The sequence below is a fragment of the Erpetoichthys calabaricus genome, chromosome 4, assembly GCF_900747795.2.
Source record: "Erpetoichthys calabaricus chromosome 4, fErpCal1.3, whole genome shotgun sequence".
Taxonomy (NCBI): domain Eukaryota; kingdom Metazoa; phylum Chordata; class Cladistia; order Polypteriformes; family Polypteridae; genus Erpetoichthys; species Erpetoichthys calabaricus.
In genome coordinates, this window is record NC_041397.2 from 241,478,934 (window position 1) to 241,498,410 (window position 19,477).

Consider the following 19,477-nt stretch of genomic DNA (forward strand, 5'->3'; position numbering starts at 1 on the left):
GGGAATATATTAATTCTGCACAGTTTCATTTAATTGAACATTTTTACCAGAAAATAGCTGACTGGTTTATTCGCAGAGGAGAATTAAAAAAAAACAAGGCTAGCAGCTTAACATGTGAAGGGGGAGTCGGGAGGGGGGGATTGTTGAATATTGGGTAATGAACAGAGACCTCCTAATCAGTGATGGCTTAGTGCTCAGTCTAGCTCCACCTTGTTTTGAATTCTAAATATTTCCTTTGTAAACTTGGTGGCACAGTGGTTTGCACAAAAATTCTGCACCCACAATAATGCTGCAGCTGGTCATTGCCTGTTTGGAATTGGCATGTTCTGCTTATGTCTGTATGAATGTTTCTGCAGGTATTCCAGTGTTCCTTCCACACTGCCCAAGACATACTCTTTTGGTAAACTGCCATTTCCAAATAGACCCTGTGGGTGCATGTGAGTAGGTATGTGATTGATTGGTGCCCCATCCAGGACTGCTTCCTGCTCTGTGCCCATTGCTGTACAAGTAGGCTGAACCCCCTCTGTAATCCTAAATTTGACTAAGTAGACATGTGAGTGTCATGTCTTGTGACGTAGTCTGTAGAGGATTCTATATAAGTGCACACATTTTACTTTAGATCCTGTATCATTGTAACATGTACCACTTAGGGGTTTAGTTATTGTTTTTACATTGTCCCTACTGAGACTACACTGGCCTTTCCCTTTATTAATAATAATAATATTAATAATTTATATAGCGCTCTCTCACTACTCAAAGCACTCTCCACGCAGGGAGGACTTGGGATGTGAACCCATGATCTACTTACTGCAAGGCACAAGCACTACCACTATGCCACCTGCGTGTAGTTTTTTTCATAAGCAGCTTGTGATGGTGCAATCCATGTATGGTGCAACTAGCTGTTGTACCCTTCTGAGACAGGTTGAAATCTAAGTAATCAACATAGACCTCAGTGTTAACATTTGCAGTACACCATGTAATGCATATGTCACTGTTATATGCCATTTGGTATGGGATTCATAAAATCAGTGTTACTGCTTGTGAGCTCTGTCTGTTGGAATGACAAATGTAATGCATTTTATTACTAAAATTTTAGTGATGCACCCGCTTTTGGAATGCCAGAGACATGGCAAGAAACACATACAGGCAAACATACACTTATCCTTTTACTGATAATCAAAACCTATAAAGTTACTGTGCTTATTGAATCAAAGAAGAAAGTGTACTTGAAGGTGAGGCTGAACAGTGAGGCATGGAGGCAAAGAAGTAATGTCAGTGAAAATTGTTATCACAAGAGAGAGGGCAGGAGTGAGAATATCTCTAGGACAGATATTAGTAAAGTGACAGGGGCACCAGAGAAACCCTTAGGCTTTCTGTATGTTGAGCATGGAGGCTATACAGTTGGCTGCCATTAGTCCTGCCATTGTCAATAAGTTGATGGCACCAGTACGACTCTAAAGTGTGCCAATCACTTGCTATAGTCAGACTGCTTCACTAATGCCTGATCTTGTCACATTATTAGGTGCTACTACAGAAGCTATTTTGTATTGGGCCTCTGTTGACCTCTTCTCTCCAGGCATATACTGTAAATGGTTCTTAGGTTATTAGCGAAGATGCTTTTGTAGGCACCTCTTGTGTTGTCAGTATTGTGGGATTTATCAAACTGGAAGAATCAGTGTCATTTTTAAAAATCTGTTTAAAGCTCACAAGGCTGTTGATAGCAATGGCCAAGACTATGCTGTGGACCCCGAATAAACAGGTGAGCAGTGCTTATTGTTCCATTTTGGCCATTTTTATTATATTGTTCCCTCTTTGTGTGTCATTCCACCTTAAACTACAAAAGCATTGGCAGCATTTTTTTTTTTTGTAGTAGGGAAGGGTGGCCAACCCTGTTTAGGAAATTTGTTTGGGAACTGGGGATTGAATTGGGAGAATAATCTTAGTGGCATTAACATTAAACACATTGACACAAAAAAAGAAGTGTTTGTGCTTCTGACCTTAAATGTAATGCCTTTCCCTTCTAAAGATTTTTATTGTCAAATTCTTTGCATAATTTGAGATTGAGTGATTCGCCTATTGTTACACAGTGAGTCAGTTTTGGATTGGGATCTATAGCCTAACACTTTGATCGTGTAATTATTAAGCAATTAACATTCAATCTCTTCGAAATGTATGCAGAATTACATGGTGTTTTCATACCTACTTAATGGAGCTGAGAGTCATTGGGCCTGAGGCCTGTTTCAGCACTGTCAAGTACAAGACAAGAACCAACCCTGTTTGGGGCACTGGTCCTTAGCATGAGCTGACTCAGCCTGTGCCAGTTAACTAAATACTGTATGTATGTTCAGGGATGTGGGAGGAAAAGCTACAGATACAGTGAAAATGTGTAAGTGCCACTCCAGCAGAGCATGGATTGGGGTTTGAACCCAGGACATTGGATCAATAAGGAAACAATATTAACAGCAATGCCACCCCTATAAGATTGGTGCCACAAAGTAAACATTTATCTGCTATATTTATCCCTTACTAGCTCTTTCCTCCCCATGGCATCATTCCAGTAGGCTGTTATGAAATCCCTGGCACCACCCACACTCCTAAATACATTAGGAAGGGCATTGTCTTTGCCGGTGTAGGGAGTGGGGATGGGGTGTTCATCCTTTTGACTCTGGTGTGCAGCCTAGAGTGAGTGCCTTGGCAGCAATGGCGAAGTGAGGCTCCGGCTGGTTTAGCTGACACAAGCAGAATTCACTTTACATAATCTGACTAATGCGCACCAGATGGATGTTAGTTTTGGTATCAGTCAGTGACTCCCAAAGTAAATGAGCAGCCACAGAAAGTTCTTGATGAGATTAATGAGATTTCAGAAAAGGCAGTGCTAAAGATGTACAGCGATTTAGGTCTTTGTGTGAACACGCAGAATGAGATTGTGGGTGGAATGCAGGCCACAAGCTTATTGGTATACCACTGCTGTCACACACCTGTCTGCTCATATGAAAGATGCTTTATGAATGTTATACAGTACCGACATAAGTGCATTGTGATTGAAGCACATTAGAACTAGCAGTTGGTTTTAGTTAATCATGCAGACTATATACTTGTAAGCACTTTGAACCCTGCAGTTTAGCATGCCATAATGCAGTAATGTCTGTTATTAAAGGAATTGCAAAAACAGGATTAAATCAAAAAAAAAAATTCTAAACACAACTTAATCCAATTGCAGGTTCATGGAGGCTAGATATCCTGACAGTGTTTGGTAGAAATCACGAAGCAACCAGATTCGGTGCACCAGGCCATCAAGAAGACCACCCATTCACACAACCACGCATTGTCTATTTCATGTCACTGATCAGCCTGATATGCACATCTTTGTAAAGAAAATCAGAGAACCTGTAGAAAAATCCACAAAGGCAAGGTGAGAACTTGGAAGCTTCCCAGATACTGTGGGCAGGCCAAGATTCAGACTGAGGTCGCTGAATGCAAATGGCTGCAGCACTTGACTGGCTGCACCATCATGCTATCTTTAAAATGAAAAAAAAAACTTGAATTCATGCATTTCTGTAGTACTAACTCAAGAAAAATTACATTTAAAAAATTAAAACTTATACAAAGTATACAGCTCAAAGAAATTAAAGGAACACTTTTTAATCAGAGTACAGCATCAAGTCTATGAAACCTCTGGACTATTGATCTGGTCAGTTAAGTAGCAGAGGGGGTTGTTAATCAGTTTCAGCAGCTTTGGTGTTAATGAAATTAACAATAGGTGCACTAGAGGGGCAACAATGAGACAACCCCTAAAACAGGAATGGTTTAACAGGTGGAGGCCACTGACATTTTTCCCTCCTCATCTTTTTTGACTGTTTTTTCACTAGTTTTGCATTTGGCTATGGTCAGTGTCACTACTGGTAGTATGAGGCGATACCTGGACCCTACAGAGGTTGGACAGGTAGTCAACTTCTCCAGGATGGCACATCAATATGTGCCATCGCCAGAAGGTTTGTTGTGTCTCCCAGCACAGTCTCAAGGGCATGGAGGAGATTCCAGGAGACAGGCAGTTACTCGAGGAGAGCTGGACAGGGCCGTAGAAGGTCCTTAACCCATCAGCAGGACCGGTATCTGCTCCTTTGGGCAAGGAAGAATATGATGAGCACTGCCAGAGCCCTACAAAATGACCTCCAGCAGGACGTCATCTAGTGAGCCCTGTGCTAACTGCCCGGCACCGTGGAGCTCGATTGGCATTTGCCATAGAATAACAGAATTGGCAGGTCCACCACTGGCGCCCTGTGCTTTTCACAGATGAGAGCAGGTTCACCTTGAGCGCATGTGACAGACGTGAAAAGGTCTGGAGAAACTGTAGAGAACATTATGCTGCCTGTAGCATCGTTCAGCATGACCAGTTTGGTGGTAGATCAGTGATGGTCTGGGGAAGAATATCCATGGAGGGACGCACATACCTCTACAGGCTAGACAACGGCACCTTGACTGCCATTAGGTATCGGAATGAAAGCCTTGGACCCATTGTCAGACACTATGCTGGTGCAGTGGGTCCTGGGTTCCTCCTGGTGCACGACAATGCCGGCCTCATGGGGCGAGAGTATGCAGGCAGTTCCTGGAAGATGATGGAATTGATACCATTGACTGGCCCCCATGCTCACCTGACCTAAATCCAATGGAACACCTCAGCGACATTATGTTTCAGTCCATTAGACGCCGCCAGGTTGCACCTCAGACTGTCCAGGAGTTCAGTGATGCCCTGGTACAGATCTGGGAGGAGATTCCCCAGAACACCATCTGTCGTCTCATTAAGAGCATGACCCAACATTGTCAGGCATGCATACAAGCATGTGGGGATCATAAAAATTACTGAGTACGATTTGGAGTTGCTGCAATGAAATTTCAGCAAAATGGACTAGCCTGCTGCATAATTTTTTCACTTTGATTTTCAGGGTGTCTTTGAATTCAGCCCTCTGTAGGTTGATCATTTTCATCAAAAGATCGTTCCTAACACATTACCCAGTCCATATCAGTATAGATATCCAGAATTTTTTTTTTCCTATTGAGATCGGATGTGTTTTCAAAGTGTTCCTTTAATTTTTTTGAACAGTTTATAATTCTTTTAGTTCACCAAATAATACCAAAAATATTTTTAGTGATGCTATGTACTTATCTGGTGCCCCATTCAGGGTTGGTTTCCGCCTTTCATTCATTGTTGATTGGCTACAGCATGTGATCACAGAAAATGGTCAGATAATTTTGGCCTGTTGATAAAATAGTTTTACATATAATCTAGTTTAAAGTTGCATTGTCCAGTCCATCAGTCACAGTATTTTGTAATTTACCATTCAATACAATATACAAGTTTACTCTGCCACAGTAAACCCTCCTACGTGAGTATATCGCAGAGCAGCTGTTATGTCACCCACCTTGACCTTGCAGCTCACTCTTCTGTCTTCACATCTGCACTGTTTATGTCCATTTCCTCAAGCATTGGTTCCCCCATGAGATTCAGCCATCCCACTGTGCTGCTGTCACCCTCGTTCTGAAGCTGCCTGAATCAATAACTTTTTTCTTGTTTGGCCGCCTACCTTTGGGATTCCAACTGCCATTGAAGTTTAAATTCTGTTGTGTTAAAGTGGAGCTTTAAGAATAAAACATAAAAGGTCTGGCAATCTGTGACTTTTCATTGCCGTCTTCTTGGTTTTATTGTATGACTGGCTCAGATGATTATGAAAAAAATCCACACTGGTTAAAAGAGATCAGATGTTGGCATTTTCAAGCACAGATTAAGAGGAAGCAGGGCATGCTCCGTCTGTGCCTGGCACTGAGACCCTCAGCACCAGTGTGACACACATATCAGTATCTAGGAGTAAAACAGATCCCATTAAAGCACTGCCAAATGCTAAGAGAGTGGGCACTAGTGCATCACTATCTGAATAAATGCAGGCTCTGGTCAGGCTGTGCCAGACACCAAGATCCTTGGCACCACTGCATCCTACTATCTGTGCATAAAAGCAAGCACTGCTCCAGGTCTGCCAAGCATTAAAGCAGCAGGCACTATGATATCAGTTTTTCAATAAGTATTGGCCGTGATATGGTGGTGCGAGGTGTGATGGTATCAGCATCTCTATGAGTTAAGTGCTGCTGCCCCCAGAGAGTTTGTATGTGCCATGTATTTTTCAAATCTATTGCTGCATCCGTGCTTAGGATTTTCTGTTTTACCAATCCTGAGTGGGCTTTACATTGAACATGTCATCTGTCCTGTGACGCCCTTTTCTTGCCAATCCTGAGCGTCCTTTACATTGAACATGTCATCTGTCTTGTGATGCCCATGTCTTGTTACTTTCTGCATCCTCATGCCATCACATACTGTATTGGCAGTGAAGATGGCATGTCTCTGTGGCAACTCTGGGGCTTTTTCTGGGGTTGGTCGTGCAAACCAAATGTCTTTTCATCTCAAAATTTGAAAGCCCCCAACACTCTACTGCATTCTGGCTTTCAATGATCCCACACTGCAGGGTTTTCAGACCTTGCCTTGATTATGCTTGCTCATGCTGCCTTCTTAGGTGTGAAAGTCTAAATGTGTAATGCTAGGTAAGTGGAATCTGGACCACCTGGTGTTTGTGTGCCAATGCACCACTTTGTAACAGAGAAGTGTAGCAGGTCTCCACAGTGGTAGTGATGCCTAGGTAAAGTTGCATTAGTGCTCAGAGTTAGCAGCCTGAAAGTTGGCACAGTTAAGGCAGAACTTTAATTGGATGCGAGGTAGTTATGGAATCAGAAAAAGCATTGATCCCTTTTAATCCATTTGCCAAATGGCACCTCTCCAGTTCTGTTTTTGAGATTACCCATCAGAAGGCTTACATCAAAAGAGCTCACCTCAACACCAAACACTCATTGGCAGTCCCACAGTACTGCTCATTTACTGAGCATGGCAGGGATACCACCTTTTAGCAATAAATAGTCTTGGAGGTTTTTACCCTGGGGAGTGTTTTGTTTCCTCGGTTGGGCAGAATTCTCGGTTGTTCTTAGCTTGTCATACATCTATGCACTTTTGTGCCAGAGTTGGGCAGTTTTAGATAAGAAGTGAAATGGACTAAACACACCCTTTACCATCTTTCCTTGGAATTTTGTGTGCTCTTTAGCATTTCTTCCTTCTGCACACTATTCTTTTTCTTGTTCTTTATCTGTTTGGTGTTTGCATCATTAGATGCTGTTGCTGTGTCACCATTTGTTTAAGACAGCACATCCCATAGGATCAAAAAACCCAAAGTCACTTTTCATTAGCTTTTCTGGGTGCTTTGCTCCATAGCCAGCCTCCCTACCAGGTGGTGACCTTCACATTGTCAATTTAGTCGGGCGCCTGTGTAAACAGATTCAGTAGGATTTTAAGGATACACTCCCTGCAACCAGGCTGTGTGTAACACTGGCACAATAGTGAGCACTGGTACCCACTGTGGCATGACTCTGCGAAGCTATTTATAAATAGTCCATCCATCCATTAACTAACCCACTTATCCAATAGATGATCAAGGGAACCTGGTACATGCTCATCAAGAATTGGGTACAAAATAGGAACCAACCCTGGAGGGGGTACCAGACTGTCTCTGTGCAAACACATACTGACTTACTGACAGTTTTGTGAACCTAAAATTTTAAACTTGGCTCTTAAGATTTTCAACCACTGGTTGTCGCTTTATACTTTATGTTCTTAAGTGTACTACAATTTGGAATGTTTGCTGCCTTTTCACAGGAAGAATTTCTTAGCTGCAACGTGCTCTATAAGACTATTTCTTTTAAGACATATGGTTGAAGCATGAGTTTTGGTGCCAGATGCTTTAAGCTACAAATTTAGATAAGCCAATTACCCTAACATGGCCATCTATGGGTAGTGTGGAGAAAAATCCACACAGACATGGGGAGAACATGCAAACTCTTCATAGGCAGTGCCAGGGCTGGGATTCAAACCCAGGTGTCTGCAGTAGTGAGACAGCAGCACAGAGCAATGCTCTGACCATAATAGATGCTTTATAATTACATAATACTAACCAGTAACTGCATCCCTTTATGATAATCTCATCTAATGGTGACCACACAGCTCTTTCATGTTCAGACTTATACTGAGGACATCTGGCTATCTTTTGCAGTGAATTACAAACTTCTGTATTATTTGTGCCCCCATCCACATAGGGGGCATAGCAAAAATGCCAAAAAATAGCTGCCAAAGTAACTATTGGGTAGTGTGCCACTTGTGGAGCTTAACAGAGGTGGATGAAGCCAGACCACAATCACGCCTGTAGCTTTTAATAAATGTGCAAACAAAGCAGCTCCTGAGCGACAGCAGGGCCCGTCTGCAGGCAAGCAGCACGTTCTGTCAAGCTGATAATCCTGTTTGCCTGAGGAACACGCGCTAAGCTTGTCTAAACAGAAAGGCATTACAGGCGCGGCGTGTGGTGCAAGACTATCCAGTGCTCCCTCACTCACTACACTGTCGGCAGAGAGGCAGAATTCCATCTTTGTGCCCTGTGAGTGGGCACCAGAGTAGCCCAGGTGTGTAAACTGAACCTTTTTGTTATATGTGCAATTTGTCCTGAGAAATAGCATTACAGGTTAGAAACCTCCAGGTGATGTTACAGTGCTCGACAAACCCCTAGTCATTCCTCTATATGCACAGCCACCTCATTGATTTGGTAAGATTTCATCCCAGTCTTCTGTAGCCCTTTCTAGGTATATATCTCACTTGTGTGCTCAGAGTACACAAATTAAAGATAAGGTTTTAGTGTGAAAAGAGAGCTTGTTTTTTAATGACCACTCAAAAGTATGTGGTTTGTTTTAAAATATCAAAATGTAAAAAGTTTTTTTTTTTATCATCCCTTCCTTTTATGGTTAAAGGAAGCACATTGTATCCATTTGCAAGTTTACATACAGTAGCCCTCTTCATCCAGCTGTGGGGAAACCCACGCAGACACGGGGAGAACATGCAAACTCCACGCAGGGAGGACCTGGGAAGTGAACCCAGGTCCCCAGGTCTCCCAACTGCGAGGCAGCAGCGCTACCCACTGCACCACCGTGATTTGATTTAGACTTTTCTTTTGTTCGCTCACTTTGCATTTTGTAAATTGATAACAATAAACAGGGCAGCACGGTGGCGCAGTGGGTAGCGCTGCTGCCTTGCAGTTAGGATACCAGGGTTCGCTTCCCGGCTCCTCCCTGCACGGATTTTGCATTTTCTTCCCGTGTCTGCGTGACTTTCCTCCCACAGTCCAAAGACGTGCAGGTTAGGTGCATTGGCGATCCTAAATTGTCCCTAGTGTGTGCTTGCTGTGTGTGTGTGTGTGTGTGCCCTGTGGTGGGCTGGTGCCCTTCCCAGGATTTGTTCATACCTTGCGCCCTGTGTTGGCTGGGATTGGCTCCAGCAGACCCCTGTGACCCTGTGTTTGGATATAGCGGGTTGGAAAATGGATGGATGGATGCATACTGACTGACTGTTATCCTCTTTTACTATAGATGTTTAACAATGGATGCTCTCAGGTCTTTAACATAATCCTCATATTAGACAAAAGGATGTGAGCAAACAAATAACACTGTTTTTTCACTTACATCACTTATTGGCTAAAATTACTCTACAGTAATGTCAAAGGCTGATGCAGAGCAAATGCAGAATTGCATTGGAGCTAAAGGGGGTGCAACTGGTTAATATGTGAAAGGGGCTATCACTGTTTGTGCACAGAACCAGGCGGTATTTGTTAACTTTGTTCAAAAAATGAAATATTTAGAAAAAGAAAAAAGTCTAATTTCTTCACTGTGGCATGTTTAATCAAAAATTTTTTTTAAGACCTAAAAACGTTAACCAAAAATTTGTGATGATAGAGTAAATCAGAATGAAGGTAGTTATAGTACTTTTTCTGTACCCCACACATACAGTGTATGCATCCTATAATCAAGATGGATCACTAATGCCTTTACTTCCATCTATGCTCTCCAACTTCTACAGATGTAGAGTGGCTTCTGTCCTCACTGGTTACACAACATCCTTCTTTGGTGCCTTTGTCAGCTTAGGACTACAAAGCACTGCATAGACTCAAAATACTGCCAGCACCCAACCCTGGACACACTTTGTATAAAGGCTCAAGTAGTATTTTTCTATTATTATCAAGTTTTACTATGGGGTGGTCCAGATATAACTGTGCAACTTTTAATGCAATGCAATGCAATAATTGCATAATTAGATCTGGACCACCCTGTACATAAAACATACAAATTACAGAAAATCAATCCTGGCCATGGAAACATTAATGCAATGCCACCCTAAAACAGCCCCAAGTACAGAAAATTAAGTCAGAGGCTTCATCCAAGTAAGTACAAACAAAATGCACATAGGACTTAGAAATATTTGGGCAGGACGTACCATTAATTCTGGAAGCCAGTAGTTTAAGAAACATGTGCCCGCAGAAAGAGGATTTGCAGAAGTAAAAGAATACTGAGTCAAGAAATTTACAACTCAAAATTAGGGCTAACTTTGCAGTGAGCTGTGCCCAAACAGAACAATCTTGGGTGAAAAGAGAAACAGTAGAAACATCCAAGAGGAGGATATCTGGAAGGAATAAGGAGGCTACGTACAGGAGAGAACAGACGAAAGGAATTATGACACAGTTCGTCTGAAAAGGCTGAAACTTTAGGTCATCCCTAGTACATATGTAAAAAATGGCTTAAATGAACAAAGAAAACAAAGCAGATCATTACAAATACCGAGAGCATAAAGTGTATGGTGGTGAAATACAAGCAATGCACAAATACAATTGTGTATGTTGATGATTGTGCTTTGTTCTTAAAAATCAGATCCCAATCAAAAGGAATAGACAGTCATGTTCCAAACTAACTGAATGGGCAAGGGTTTTTGAGGTAGCCTGGTGTAAAAAGGCGTAAGTAGCATAAATTGGTCTTGCCTTTGTGCTGAAGAATAAGAAAAAGTTAAAAGATGGCGAGAGGAGAACAGAGAAGACAGAAGAATATGAAAGGCAAGCATTTTTATGAAGGACATCAGCCATACTGCACAGATGTTACTTCCCTTCTCCATTCAGGACCACTAGCACTCCCACTAGTGGAACCAGAAACACTCTTTATACTTTGGTCATAAGGTTACTCAATGGCCACTCCTAATGACAGCTATGCGATTGTTTCTTGTTGCGCATGTGTGTGTATAATATATAAACCATATACATATTGTCAGAAACTCGACTCAGAGTCATGGAAAGGTTTGGGGCAGCCACCCGTATAATTGATATCCTGGCTGCAAAGTTGAGCAAGTATATACAGCACTGCTGTGCACAAAACCGAGTCCAAAATAGAACTGAGGGAATAGGGAAAAGGTGGAGGCTTTTAAAGGGGAAGACAGGAAGTGAGATCATAGGGGTCGGGCTCATGAAGGTCTTCAGCCATTGGTTTGAGCCCGGACGTGACATCACAGGGGCCGGAGCTGGCAAGGTCTCCTTCCATAGGCTCAGTCCCGGAAGTGACGTCAAGATATCCAGGTGGAATCTCCCATGAATGGTCTACAGGAAAGGGAGAAAAAGAGTCCGTGCACTTTGCCACATCCCGGTATGACTCAGAACTGCCCTTACTCAAGCCCTTTAGCTGCCTCCCATGCACACGTGTGTGACAATATATAAAATAAAACTGATCAGTCACAACATTTAAACCACTGACAGGTGAAGAGAATAGCATTGATTATCTTGTTACATCGGCACCTGTGAAGGTGTAAGTTACTAGACAGCAAGTGAGCAGTCAGTTCTTGAAGGTGATATGTTGGAAGCATGAAAAATGCACCAATGTAAGAATTTGAGTGACTGTGACCCGGCCAAATTGTGATGGGTAGACTACTAGGTCAAAGCATCTCTGAAATGGCAAGTCTGGTGTGGTCTTTCTGGGGTTCATTTGTTAGTGCCTACCATAAGTGGTCCAAGGAAGGACAACTGGTGAACCAACGACAGCGTCATGGGCGCCTAAGGCTCATTGATGTTCATGGGTTTGCGAAGGCAAGCCTGTTTGGTCTGATCCCACAGAAGAGCTACTGTAGCACAAAGTGCTGAAAAACTTCATGTTGGCTTTGAGAAAAAGGTGTCCACACACACAGCGCATTGCATCTTGCTGCTTATGGGGCTGCGTAGCTTAGTCAGAGTGTCTATGCTGACCCCTGCCAGCCTAATCCTGAAAGTGCCTGTAATGGCCTTTACCATGGAGCAATGGAAGGTGGCTTGATCTTTTGAATAACATTTTCTTTTAGATTGTATGGCTTGCCAGGTGCATATGCGTCATTTACTTAGAGAAAAGATGGCAGCTCGATGCACTATGAGAAGAAGGCGGAGGCAGTGTGGTGTTCAGGGCAATATTTTGCTGGGAATCCCTGGGTCCTGGAATTCATGTTGATGTTACTTTGACATTTACCTCCTACCTAAAGATAGTTGCAGACCACATACATCCTTTCATGGCAACAGCATTCCCTGACGGCATTGGCATCTTTCAGTAGGATAATCTGCCCTACCACACGGCAAAAATTGTTCAGGAATGGTTTACAGAACACGAAAAAGAGCTCAAGATATTGACTTGTCCTCCAAATTCCCCAGATCACAATCTAATTGAGCAAGTGCTGGAAAAATAAATCTGAGCCATGGAGGCCCAACGGGATATGAATTTGTAGGATATGCCACTTTAACTTGAATGAGTTTTTTGGCATTTGATGCAATTTAAATGACATTTGAGGTTTGACAAAAGTTATATTTAAAAAAGTGTTTACGTTCTGTTAATAGTGTGGTGTAGATTTTAAAGCTTTGGACTTGAAACCCTGAGACTTTGTTCAAATCCTGCTACAGAGATTGTGTGACCATGAGCAAACCCATTTTGCCAATTGTATCTCAAATGTTGTAAGCCACCTTGGATAAAGACAATATCCAAATAAGATAATGTAAGTTAATAAATCTTTCATTATTTTAAATTATTGCTTCAAGCTTAGGTATGTGTTACCTAGACCAGGGGTTACCAACCTAGTCCTTGGGGACCTCTAAACTATCCAAGTTTTTGCTTGTTCCCAGTACAGAGTACTAACCCATATGGGCATCCTTGGGTGAACAAGCTGATGGGTTCCATATGGGTCACCCACGTGGGACACATATTTTGACACATATGAGACAAATATGCTGTCCACATGAGCATACAGCCTGGGACAGGTAGCAATCCAAAACTTTATGATTAGTCCACCCCAATATGAGGTGTTTTCAGCCAATGCTGAAGAATTACAAGACTTGACCAGAATACCACTACTTGGTTTTAAGTTTGGTTAAGACCTGGCCATATCATGTTGACTCTTGTTGTCAAATCAGTTTTCTCATCTCTATGTTATATTGTGAACCTCACAAAAATTATTTCATTTGCTGTTTGTAACATTTTTTTCCAAGGGTAAGCCACGTTTAAGGTGTAAACATCAGTGAGACATTACACTGTAGTGCCGCTTGCGCTTTAGCAGACCAAAATTCAATACACGCTCTGGATGGAGCATTGAACCCATGCACTGCTTATAGAAACTCAGTTTCCCAGTAGATCGTTCTGTAGTATCCCTGCCAGAAGCAACCGGAGAGAGGTTTTCTGTTGGAGTGGCAATCGAATACTGTACTGCACAATGCATCAACAAGATGCGAGTATTCTGAATGTGACAGCCTTCTGAAGGGCAGTGACTGCACTCTCCTCACTTGCTGTATATCTGCTATGGCTACAACAAGCAATGCCGAGGGCTCTATTTGAATCCGTCGACTAATTTGGAATTCCTGTTACTTCTAGCGCAGTGTTAATTCTTTTTACAATAATCGCGGTACTTTATCACGCCATACCCCCCTCGCTCGCTCGCAGCGATTCCTAGCCTATGGTCTGTTGAATTTAGCATTATCAAACATATCCCCAGAAGGCATGTAAGCGATCTTAAAAAAAATGACTGCTATTCAGAATGGGAGCAGAGAAAACAAAACCAAGTCGCTTTTTGTGCCTCGAAAGCCAGTTAACGCGAACAAGAAAAACGCTAATGGACGCTAATAGGGAATAATGTCCAATTTTTCCGGAATATTAGATCTCATCCATCAAGTAGCAGTACGCGAGTAGACGGCACAGTTCAATGAATTCAAATCAACTTCTTAAGATGTCTTCGGTGAGAGCGCAGCACAACTAAGACGAGGCGCTGTAACCACGGAACAGGAGCCAAAGGTCTGTTTTCATCTTCCCACCGACTCTTTGTTTTTGGAAAGTTGTAAACCAAGATTTACTTAAAAGGTCAAGATAGACCGCCTGGTAAATTAAGATCGAGGTAGCTGCAGATTATACTTGGGCTAACAAATGAACACAGTTTGGCGCTATAAACTCCTTCCCAGGTTTGCGAGGGCACTGAGACAGGCTCACTTAGCGCATGGCAAGTGCCAGTCGGGGCAGCCGAAACTGACCGCACTGGCCGTCGCAGGTGGACTGAAGTGATTTGCATTTAGCGCAGGCGCCAGCGTGTTGCACTAAAAAGAAAATGAAAACAGGCGTGACTTTACTTTAAATGTTAATCCTGTGAAGAAGAGGCAAAATGCAGTCGATTTCATTATTGCTGTGATAAACATGCTCAGATTGGGGCGTTTGCCTATCCTAATTGTATTCGGAATGGGAGGAGCATTAGCGAAGAAGAGCTTTATGCTAATTGCCAAACGGATTAGAGGTCACTTCATATAAGATACAGTTGATATGAATTATTGTTTCTTTATGATGATTGAACTACAAAGTTGTAAACAGAAAGAACGACAGAATCCAAAACTACTGCAAGAATAACTTAAAGTTAACCCAAAGTTGGAGCAGTGATATGGACTGCAGCAGAAAAATGATTGTCAGTTTCTGGATATTCTTAATTGGATTCAGATCAAGGCTGTGGGCCAGAGCCATTCCACAGCATTGACTTTTTGAACATTAAAACCTTTCATTACATTGTTCACTTTATTATTACAATGTTACTTTGGCAGAAGACAAATATTCTACCAAGTCTCAGGCTGATTGCAACCAAGTTTGCCACTGAATGTTGCATTATTATTCTGCCTCTACTCTGTGTTGGATCTTTACAAATCCTGCTCAGCATGAGCATGCCCATATCACAGCATGGTACCGACAATGATTTTCGGATGTGTGAAAGATCAGCCTCGGCACAGACAGACACGGAATCCAACTGTACAAAAACACGCACCCTTTATTGTGCAACACACAACACCAATACAGTGCACAATCACCACACTATACTCAGTCCTTTCTCTTTCTTCAGGCAGCCTCCACTCCTCTCTTGCAAGCTCCATCCTCTTCCACCTGACTCCGGCTCCCCGAATGGAGTGAGGCGGCCCCTTTTATCTCGCCCCAGATATGGTCCAGGTGCTCTGTAATGGTCTTCCGGCAGCACTTTCTAGTGTGGCGGAAGTGCTGCCCTTGCACCCAGAAGCACTCCGGGTGTACATAGTTCCTGGTTCGGCAGCACTGATGTGCTGTCCTCCAGGGCTCCAGGACCATACAGGTGCCCCCTGGTGGTGGCCACGGATCCCCACAGATCCATCTCAGTGGCTGTGAAGAAATCCAGGGGGGTTCCCCTCTTATGCCAAGGGAAAGATAGTGCCCCTTTCCCGGTGGTCCATCATTCTAGGCATCCCGGTGGGGCAGGATCCCTGTTCGTCTGCCACAGATGATATGAGATGTTTGTGCCATCTGTATTGATTAACTTTGACAGCAATAATGTCAATTTTGCTTATACGTGTCCTGAAATGTACATTAGTGAAAAGTTCAGTATCGGTCAAATATTGATTACACAGCCTTTTGTACTTTGAAGACAAAATGCATAATCTAGTTGGGGAGGTCAACAACAGGGCTATGGAAAGTCAGTGCTCAAGAATGGAAATATCATATGTACTGTGCAATGATTGTCCAGGCGTACATAATGTAATCTATTGGTAAAAATGCTTGCATTAAACCTTGAATGCAGCTTGTCAGGAGGCTTGTATGGAATTCTGCTGACACGTGGAAGAAGATCTCATGGTCTCTAGTAATGGTTGTGGGTTGGTTTAAATGCCCTGTAGCTTAGCTCAGTGGATTTATAGCATTGCTTAACCTTTTTGTCTAATTTTAATCTATTCATGCTCCATCCATTATATTAGTTTTTGTCAAGCAGTCACACTGCATACCACTCCTTGATTGTGCAACTGAAAGATAGAGTGGGCCTACTCGTAGAGAACTGTGAAATCAAGAGGGTGTCTTCCATTGTTAGGATGCTAAGACCTGACATGATAATGGAAGAAGTTCTTGTGTGTTGACCTGAAGGGGTTATTAACATATGAACAGTGTTTAAGTGACAAAATTCCTCAGTTTAACACATTTAGATACCAAAATATAATACATATAAAACACGGGTGTCGAACTCCAGTCTTGGAGGGCCGCAGTGGCTGCAGGTTTTCATTCTAACAATCTTTTTCATTAGTGACCAGTTTTTGCTGCTAATTAACTTCTTTTGCCTTTGTTTTAATTAACTTGACTCAGGCCTCTTAGTTGACTCTTTTTCCTTAATTAGTAGCCAAACAATAATGAGACACAAAATGAGCCGCCACACAACCAGCTCACCTGTGCCCATCACAAATATCTGAAAATAAAGAAAGGTGAAGGTCTCAGTAAGGCTGATCTCTCAGGTCACCAACACATTTTGACAATGTTGTTAGAAAAAAATTGAAAAGTCAACAGTTTTGGAAATGTCTGCTATTGCACAATTTGAGCAGCAACAAGCCATGGGATTAAATAACGAGTTTAATTAACAGTAAGAATCAGCATCTCATTAAGAGATTGGTTGGAGTGAAATTGGTTGGAGTTTGAAATCCCAGTGTAGCTGGTCATCTGTTGGTCTGTTTCATGTTTCATTTCTGTTTGGCTGTCATTTAATGAAGAAAAGAATCAATTCAGAAGACTGAATCCTTAAAAACAAGACTATTAAAATGAAAGGAAAATAACTCAATTAGCAGTGAAAAGGGTTAGAAGGAAAACCTGCAGCCACTGAACCCTCCAGGCCCGGAGTTCGACACTCCTGATATAAAATGAAAACTCTGAAGAGATTTTTTAAATGTCATTGTTGACTAGACTTCTGTGATATCTCTACCTTATAATTTATGCTAGATAGATAGATAGATAGATAGATAGATAGATAGATAGATAGATAGATAGATAGATAGATAGATAGATAGATAGATAGATAGATAGATAGATAGATAGATAGATAGATAGAGTAGATACTTTATTAATCCCAAGGGGAAATTCACATACTCCAGCAGCAGCATACTGATACAAAAAACAATATTAAATTAAAGAGTAATAAAAATGCAGGTAAAAACAGACAATAACTTTGTATAATGTTAATGTTTACCCCCCCGGGTGGAATTGAAGAGTCGCATAGTTTGGGGGAGGAACGATCTCCTCAGTCTGTCAGTGGAGCAGGACAGTGACAGCAGTCTGTTGCTGAAGCTGCTCCTCTGTCTGGAGATGACACTGTTTAGTGGATGCAGTGGATTCTCCATAATTGATAGGAGCCTGCTGAGCGCCCGTCGCTCTGCCACGGATGTCAATAAGATAGATAAGATAGTTCTTAAAGGTACTATGTAATAGATGAATATGAAGGGTGCTATATAATAACTAGCTATTGAAGTATGAAAAACAATATGTACAATAAATAAACAGTATATCATGATAGAGCAGTAGAAAGATGATTCATATTGCTATCTCCATCACTTATTTCCAGATCAATAAATAGATTCATGCTGTCGTCTTTAAGTGGGTTTATGTACACAATATTTTTATATTGCTCACAATTCCTACAACGCACAATGTACAAGGCCTCATGCTATCCTGAAGTACAGACACGTTTACTGGTGCAGGCAGTTCCTGTTCTAGCTTTTCTGTTTGGGTGAATAGGCGCCATGTATTTCTCCTGAACCTACACTTCTTATTCTAAGAGTACCATCTGGAATGCATGGCCCTGCACTGTGCACTTCATGTGTTTAGTTGCAGAGCCATCCAGATGATTCGGATCTTTGCTGAATCCTCTAATTATTATTAGAACCTTACCAAGTTGTACTTTTGTTTCCTCAGATGCTATGTGGATGACAACGTGTCGAAAGTGGCCTGGCTCAACCGCTCCAACATCATTTTTGCCAGAGAAGATAAGTGGTCTCTCGACCCCCGGGTGGACTTGGTGACCAAGGGGCAGCTAGAGTATAGCCTTCGAATCCAGAAAGTGGATGTATATGATGAAGGTCCCTACACCTGTTCTGTTCAATCTCAGCAGCAGCCCAAGACATCTCAGGTGCACCTCATTGTTCAAGGTAGGACACCATCTTCAGACAAACTTGTGTTGGCAAAGTATCTATGAGTTTAAATGAGTAGATATGGTCAGCAAGTGAGCCCAGGTTGACCATCAATATTCTTGTCTAAATGTCTAACCTGCAGCATTCTCCAATGCCTGCCAGCAAGCTGCATGATGTGTGATGGAATGGGGCAGACTTGTGGCATCACAGTGACATGTGTTTGTATAGGAGGAGCCTTGTACTGCCATAGCAATTGACCTTTGATTATGCAGGCTCTGAAAAGTACAATGTAAAATGAAGAATGATTAATCACGCAGACGGACTGCTCCATTTTAAAATGTGTGTTAGGGCCCTGTTACCTGCCATGTACTTAACTCTACCAGGATAGGCTCCTGTCCACCTCAACCCTAAACTAGAATACGTGGGTTTCAGAATGTATGAATGAACAGTATGCATAAGTGATCAGGATAGAAAAGGAATGGACGGAGAAAGTGAAATTATAAATGGTTACTATGGCTGCTTACAAAAGACACTATATCAGCTGAAAGTGCTGATGGTGTAAGGTGCAATATGAAATAAAGATCCATCAATAATGCTGACTATGCAGAGTGCTGCAGTATATTAAATGAAGTCTAATTGACAGTGTCATATATAAAATGTGCTATATGAAAAAATTAAAGATTGATTTGTAGCGACTGCTGTGGAATATGCTCAGTAATATACAGATTGATAAATGATGCTAACTATGAAAGTCATTATAGACAATAAGGATTATTATCAGGCTCGACTTCAAAAGATGCTTTAAAAATACAATATATAAAATAAAGTGGCAAGGGACAGAAATGTGTCATGCCATCACCTTCATTTTCCTTCTTAGCCTTTCAAAGTGAGCAATTTAAAGGAAAGGCAAAAACGTTGATGTCGTTCAGCCTTACTGTACTATTTCACAACAGGTGCCATGACCTCACTTAGTTTATGTTCCTTTGTAGCATCAAGGGCAGTGTGGCCTCAGCCCATTAATATGGTGGGCATGTTAAGGCTGCAGAGGTTTAAAATAATTAATTTCTGTTTCTCTCACTTTCTCCTCTTGG

The 19,477-nt window shown here is 42.0% G+C and overlaps 1 protein-coding gene across 4 annotated transcripts in view; it reads left to right on the forward strand.

Annotated features, from left to right (window-relative positions):
- lsamp (limbic system associated membrane protein) overlaps nucleotides 1-19,477 on the forward strand; it is a 666,837-nt gene that overhangs the window by 320,437 nt on the left and 326,923 nt on the right. For all 4 annotated transcript variants that reach the window (XM_028800476.2, XM_028800477.2, XM_051926294.1 and 1 more), the window contains exon 2: nucleotides 18,172-18,404. In XM_028800476.2, the coding sequence (XP_028656309.1) occupies nucleotides 18,172-18,404 (233 nt within the window). The remainder of the gene's footprint in view (nucleotides 1-18,171; nucleotides 18,405-19,477) is intronic.